Source organism: Neomonachus schauinslandi, chromosome X (assembly GCF_002201575.2).
Source record: "Neomonachus schauinslandi chromosome X, ASM220157v2, whole genome shotgun sequence".
In the NCBI taxonomy this organism is placed as follows: Eukaryota; Metazoa; Chordata; class Mammalia; order Carnivora; family Phocidae; genus Neomonachus; species Neomonachus schauinslandi.
Genome location: NC_058419.1, coordinates 69,907,269 through 69,914,072, shown reverse-complemented (window position 1 = coordinate 69,914,072; position 6,804 = coordinate 69,907,269). Strand labels below are relative to the sequence as shown.

General features: G+C 55.0%; 1 protein-coding gene across 3 annotated transcripts in view; it reads right to left on the bottom strand.

The window, feature by feature from the left end:
* Window positions 1-278: 278 nt before the first annotated feature.
* ZMYM3 (zinc finger MYM-type containing 3) overlaps window positions 279-6,804 on the bottom strand; it is a 14,247-nt gene continuing 7,721 nt past the window's right edge. For all 3 annotated transcript variants that reach the window (XM_044911770.1, XM_044911771.1, XM_044911769.1), the window contains exons 16-24: window positions 6,537-6,711; window positions 6,206-6,352; window positions 5,635-5,738; window positions 5,142-5,310; window positions 4,453-4,604; window positions 3,927-4,041; window positions 2,793-3,047; window positions 1,862-1,979; window positions 279-1,738 (exon numbers count right to left, since the gene is read on the bottom strand). In XM_044911770.1, coding sequence (XP_044767705.1) covers window positions 1,546-1,738; window positions 1,862-1,979; window positions 2,793-3,047; window positions 3,927-4,041; window positions 4,453-4,604; window positions 5,142-5,310; window positions 5,635-5,738; window positions 6,206-6,352; window positions 6,537-6,711 — 1,428 coding nt within the window. In that variant the 3' untranslated portion in view covers window positions 279-1,545. The remainder of the gene's footprint in view (window positions 1,739-1,861; window positions 1,980-2,792; window positions 3,048-3,926; window positions 4,042-4,452; window positions 4,605-5,141; window positions 5,311-5,634; window positions 5,739-6,205; window positions 6,353-6,536; window positions 6,712-6,804) is intronic.

Genomic DNA, 6,804 nt, shown 5'->3' with positions numbered 1-6,804 from the left:
GCATGTAATCTGAGGTCCTTAACATAGTAGGTCCTTAACGGATAGCTGTTGAATTGATTTTTTTCCCCCTTAAGTATTTGGAAACCTGTTACAAAGAGGACCGTATTCCTAGTGGATTCCTTCAGTGAGGTGGGTAAAGATGATTTTTAGCCTGGGGTGGGACACCCACTTCTTTACCCCTTGAGAGCTTTACCCCCTGAGAGTCCAACATCAGTCCTCTATATCCCTCACCGCTCCAAACACCACTCTCCTTCCCCCAGAGAAGGCAAAAGACAATTTTAATTCTTTATTTGAAACAAACAATTCCAGAGACAGAAGGTTAGTCGTGACAACAGCTTCTCACTACAACACAAGGGTGGGCATGGCTCACTGAAGGGACAGGCCAGGCGCCTCAGAACAATATATACAATTTAAACAGTGGCTAAACTGGTGACAGTTATAAAAACACAAAAAGGAGGCTGGGGAACAGCAAAGCCAACAGGGAAAGAACTGGGTAACCCCCTTTGCTGGACACTAATAGTTTTCTGGAACTACAAAAGCAAGATGGGAAAGGGAGATGTCGGCAGTGGGGGCGGGACCCCTGCCCACAGCTCCTCACCTATCCTTTGACCACAGAGCCCATCCTGCACGACCCAGGGCCCCCACAGGCTTGGCCTGGCTCTTATGATGGGGGGAGAACAAGAATGGGGAACCCAGCCCCAGTTCAAGTCAGAAGGTAGTTTTTTGCCTTGGGAAATTCTGTCCATTGAACTAAAGGGAGGCAGTTACAGAAGGGGGCTAAGCATGTTGACACCATGGCTCATGCCAACCTAAGATGGCAGAGAGAAACAAACACGTAAACCAAGGGGACAGGAGTCAGCTCCCCATACTTAGAGTCATTCTCTGCCTTTGAGGGAAAGAAAGCGTTTGGGAGTTTTTAAACGTGCAGCACCAGGGGTCGGTGCTTGCAGGGATGGGGAGGGGGAATACAGTGGCGAGGGGGTTCCAACCACCAGTTATCTCATGGGAGGGGAGGAGCATCTAAGCTCCGTGTTGTAGGTAGATGGTCCCCTCATTACTTTCAGATCTTTTGTATAAGACCCTTTAGCGTGGTACCAGGGAAGGGTAGAGAAGGGAGTGGGCGCAGGGCAGAGAAGGCAGCTGGGTTTTTTCCCCCTTGCCCGAACCTGGGAACAGGGAGCTTTACCTATGCGGGATGGGTCGGGAAACCCAAAGCCAACAGGATCACCAGAGCTATGAACACTCCATCCAGAGTCTGGCCCCAAGGGAAGGGGTTTACTCTGAAGCATAAAGAAAGTGGCCTCGCTGGGTTTTGCCCATCACTGGGAGCCCAGCCCCTGCGGACAGAGGACTGGGACCCTGGGGTCGTCAAGTGGTAATGGAAGAAGGTAAAAAGCCAGGGGTTCCTAGGGAAGGCAGGGGATGGAGGAGGGCAGTCAGGGCCCTTCAGAATGAGTAGCATTGGTTCCCGGGCCAGGCGCCCTGTGGGACGTGGCCCCAGGCCAAGATATTGGTGTGAGAGATGGACACGGACAGCACACGGGCTCAGTCCAGGTCTTCCTCCCCAGGACGACCCAGCTCCTCGTAAATCTCACGCACGGCCAGAATGCGATTGAGCATACTCTCCAACATGCTACGGTCCATGGGGATGACAGAATACCAGAGAGGGGACTCTGCGATGCAGGACCGCTCAGGTTGCAGGTAGAAGACATCATTGCGAGTCCGGAGGCTTTCGGGACTGCGACGGTGGGGAGCGGGGTGGGGTGGGTGGAAGGGGGGGAAGGACAGAGGTCAGTACCAGGGCGAAGTAGACCCCTGGGGTCTCCATGCTAATGGCATTCCTGCAAACCCTCCAACTCACCATTTGGAGAGATAGAACTCATAGAACTTGACTGGGCAGCGGAGGGGATTCATGCGGTTCTCACGCTGCTCTAAGATAGGGGCTTCGTCTTCTCTCTTCCGTTTCCCGGGCCCCGTGTCTACGGAGGATGCAAATGACCCAGAGTCATTAAAAAGCACAGTGGGGATGAACCGCCTCCAAGAGCACGGTCCAGGGCACAGAAGGCCTCGGGACGCCAAATACAGTCTCATAGAGAAATAAAGGCAGAAGAAGAGTCAGTCAGTCTCCCCACACCAAGCAAACGTCCTGTTGGTGGGGGGGGGGGTCACTCTGCAGGCCTCCCTAGTTCTCACCGCCAAAGCCTCTCTTTATAATTTCCCCCAAATTGATTTCCTAAAGAAGTAATCTCAGAAATGATGCACACATGCTCACAGAACAGGCCCGACTCTGCAAGGCTGGGCTGGCCTTCCGGGACAGAGAAACAGCCATGGTCCCGGCTCTGGGGACAGGAGTCCAGGGGGAGGCTCGGGTCCAGAGCAGCGACCTCGGGAACTGCACTCAGATGGGACGGGACTCCAGGGCCAGAGTGGAAACCAAGGTGTGGCTTCTGTCACACCCAATAGCAAAGAGCCAGGGAAAGCCTCTCAGCCACGCCGTCAACTCTCCCCCACAGCCAAACACACCCAACGGGCTTCCTACTTGTCCGCCCCCACCTAAGAAAAGGAAATTGCCTTGAAATGAGCAAAGTCAGACACAGGCAGCCGAGTGACCTCCTATGGATGCAAGAGCCACTGCCCAGCAGATCGCGGGGCTGGCTGTTGGCACCTGCTCTGCCAACACGGGAATGGAAGGGCAGGGAAGCAGAGGAGAGGAGGCCAAGCCGGTGGTGATGGCGGGGCGCCGAAGGGGCGAGCAGAGGGGGGGAAAGATAAAGGAGGGGGCAGCCTCGTACCTCGCCCTTTTCTCTGGCGGACTGGGGCATAGTAGCGGATGCTCACCACCTTGGTGGTGCCCCGAGGGGTGGTACACTTGCGGGACTGCCGCACCACGTTGGTGAAGGAGAGCTGCATGTGCTCCTCGGCTGTCTGTAGCCCAAAAAACTTAGTGTTGAAGAACATGAGGGTGTTGAGGAGGACGAAGGGCGAGTAGACCCCCAGCTGCTTACACTCCCAGAGGTGCTCTTCCTCCACCCGAGAGAACACCGTATCTGCACCGGTCAAGGGAGAGAGGCCCGTCAGAGGGGATCGACCGCCCACACCCGAACGCCTCTGACCCCAGATGTCCCGCTCACAGGCATTTCCCACACCGTCCCCATTCAGGGAAGTGGCCACTACAGATCAAACCCTGATACTCTGCTAGAGTAGATGGTGGAATTGAGTTGGTTTTTTTTTTTTTTTTAAGTAGGCTGTACGCCCAGCGTGGAGCCCAATGCGGGGCTTGAACTCACGACCCTGAGATGAGACCTGAGCTGAGATTAAGAGTCAGACACTAGGGGGTGGGGGTGCGCCTGGGTGGCTCAGCCGGTTAGGCATCGGGTCATGATCCCAGGGTCCTGGGATCGAGCCCCACAGTGGGCTCCCTGCTCAGCGGGGAGTCTGCTTCTCTCTCTCTCTCTCTCTGCCCCTCCCCCATTCTCTTCCCCTCCCTCTCTCTCTCTTTCTATTAAGTAAATAAAATCTTTAAAAAAAGAGTCAGACACCTAACCGACTGAGCCACCCAGGCGCCCTGAACTGGATTTTTTTTATGGTTTCCACCTGCATTTGGAGCGTCTCTCGCCACCCTCAAGTTACAGGCAGGCAGATGTAAACCTTGGGGAGTCCCACAATGTCTTCTTTTCTTTCCACTCTTACCAACTAAACCCACGCCACCCTTCTCAGACCCAGAGATAGCTCGTCAGACCTAAGTCAGGTTCAAGGACGGGGGGCCCTGGCTCTTCTAGCTCTGAACTCTGAGGCCCCCAGGTCCATAACTCTTGCCCTCTGAGCCTTTGTGAAGAGTGGCAGACCAAAGAGCCCAGGACTCTTGGAACGGCGTATTTAAAGACTGGAGGAAAGGACAGAGGGATTGCTAAGTCCCTGTCCCTTACTGTTGGGGAGGAGCGTGGGCTGCCAGGTACTCAGAGACTTGTTGAGTTCTTGAACGAAAGTCAGATAGTAAAGGTCCGTGAAGATGTTCACCATTCGGTTATTTTCTAGCAAGTACTGAAGAAAGAAAACCAAATGCACATTAAAAAGCTAGACTCTAGGTTCTAGAGGAAAGACACGATTCCGAAGGCCTCAGGCATGGCGACCTTGGTAATGAGAAGGCAGTGGGAAACAGCTGCTGGGTTGTGTGACCCAGGGTGCTCTTCCCCAGCGATGCCCACCACTCTGAGGTCTCGTCACATAATGCATGGCCGACCTCTCCCAGTGGGAACTTACCATCCCCCCACCACTCAAGGAACCCAGCTCCACCCATCCTTCCCTTCCTAGAACGGGTCTGAGGATCACCGAGGAGACCTGCTCAGGGTAGGAGACAGGGTGAGGAACAGGGAGTGGGATGGGGCCATTTCTGGTGGGACCCTGCCTGCTCTGTCGAGGGTGATGGCAAGTGAGGCAGCGTGCAAGGGGTACCTGTTGGATGCCAAGACACAGGTAGTAGATACTGTCGGGTTCGTATCGTTCCCCGTTGGGTCGAGTGATTTCTCTCACAAACTGGGCCAGGCCATAGTTGAGTTCGGCAGCCGAGCAGGCCAGGATATCCTCTTTGATGCGCATCGGTTTGGCTGCAGGGATATGCAGTAGAGGTGGATGGGATTAAGAATGCTCCACATGGAGAATTTCATTTCAGTCCATCGTTAATCCCTCCATCCCTCAGTCGCATCCAGCTCCAGAACAAACCCACCCATTGCAAAAAAAAAAAAAAAAAAGCCCTCAGGGGCGCCTGGGTGGCTCAGTCCGTTAAGCGGCTGCCTTCGGCTCAGGTCATGATCCTGGGGTCCTGGGATCGAGCCCCACGTCCGGCTCCCTGCTCAGTGGGGAGCCTGCTTCTCCCTCTCCCTCTGCCTGCCGCTCTGCCTACTTGTGCTCTCTATCTCTCTGTCAAATAAATAAATAAAAATCTTTAAAAAAAGCCCTCAGCCATGAAACCTAGGCAGCCCTTCCCCATCTTCACAGGACACCCTTCGGTGATCACAGCCTTATCACTCCTAGACACCCTCACGTCCTCAGCTGAATCACAGCCCTGGCCCTCTTCCTCCTCCTCTCCCTCTCCCCACTCTCTTCCCCATAGGGTACCTTCCTCCCCGCCCCCCCCAACTTACGGCCAAAACGCAGCTCATCCCCCTTGCTCGTTTCTCCATTGGCATATTTTGACTGCACCCAGCACTTCCAAGCATTGACACCATACGAATAGTTAAGCCCAGTACAGCTAGGCTGGCTGCTCATGGAGTCCCGGGAACAGCTCTCGGAAAGCACCAGCCGCTTTTGACCCTGGAGGGGGAGAGAAAGGAGAGACGTGGCTGGGGCAAGGCCAGGGGCACCACGGAAGCTAGTTGGGATAGTGTTGACCACCGCGGAATGAGGGGACTGACATCAGAACACGGCAAGCTTCCAGAGCACAGAGAGAGCCCTAGAAACAGCCCTGATGACCTCATGAACCAGGGAGAGAGAAATTTGGCTGTTTCTTGGTACTCACAATGGTAGAGAAAAGAGGGCAGGAAAGTCACACTAAGGCTGCTGGCTTGGCTACGAGACCCTCCCCCGAGTTCTTTGGGCCCTCTCCCTCTGCTGTGGATTCAACACCCCAGCCCTCACCTTCCTCATGGTGCGGGGAAGGTCTTGTTCAGCAGACACGTCCTCGGGCCCTACCAGGCCGCAATCAAAGAGGAAGTCTACACTGGGGTTAATGTCCAAAGGATCTGTTAAGAGTGGAAAGAAGAAGAAATCAAGGTTTTAAGATCTCAACCCGGTAGTGCTCCCACCCTTCCCCTCCTATTTGTCCACTTGCCCGGAGATGAGCCTCCCACAAAGCTTCACCGTGCTCAACAGGAACCAGCAAAGCTATACCAGGAACACACTCAGAGGCACACAGACACCAAAACTCACAACGATGCAAATGTTCGTAACACTACGGAACTGCGTACTTAAATGTGGGTAAGATGGTAAGTCTCAGGCCATGTGTTTTGCCACGATTGGAAAAAACAAGCAAGACACAACTGTAAAATAGCGTGCCTGTCCCAGGATCTCTGGGACTGGTCCCTGTGTGAGCCTTCTGTCATAGGGTCACAAGGAGCACTGGTTAGGGCATGCTCAGGTCACGAGGGTCACTCCTCCCGATGGCACAGAGGCTCCTGTACTCCCTGGAAACGCTCCACATCCTACTCACTCTTGGGGAAGTCGGCCTCCAAATCTTGCCCGGGCTCATCCAGGACATTGGCCATCTTGACAGCCATGGCCAGGACGTCATCTCTTGCTGGCCCGAACAGGTCACAGTCTTCCAGAAGCCCCTCTGCACTCTGGTTGCTCACAAGATCTGGGAGGCAGAGAAGGGGGCTTGGTCACTGCAGCTCCTGCCTAGCGCCCTCACGGGCCCTCAGGGGCCGGCCCCAACTACGCCCCAGTCCTGCTGAGGCACCAAGATCACCACACTCCGCCCCCTGAGGCCGAGACAGACGGGTCGCACCCTGTGTCCCTCAACACCGCTGTCCGTGGCATACCACAAAGGTCAGATGAGGCCTTGTCTAACTCCTCAGCCTCTGCAATCATTTCTGCCATAGCCAGGATGTCAGCCTCCAAGGGGTTGGAAGGGATCTTCACCTTCAGCTCCTCAATGGTCTCCACAATCTTGTCTGTGCTCTCCAAGGTGGTGGGCAGGAACATGGGCACAGGCACCTAGAGGCACAAATCCCAGCTAGACACCAAGAAGCGCAGCAGCGAGGAAGAGGGACGGCTGGCTGGAGGGAGGTGGGGGGGGGGGCGGGGGGG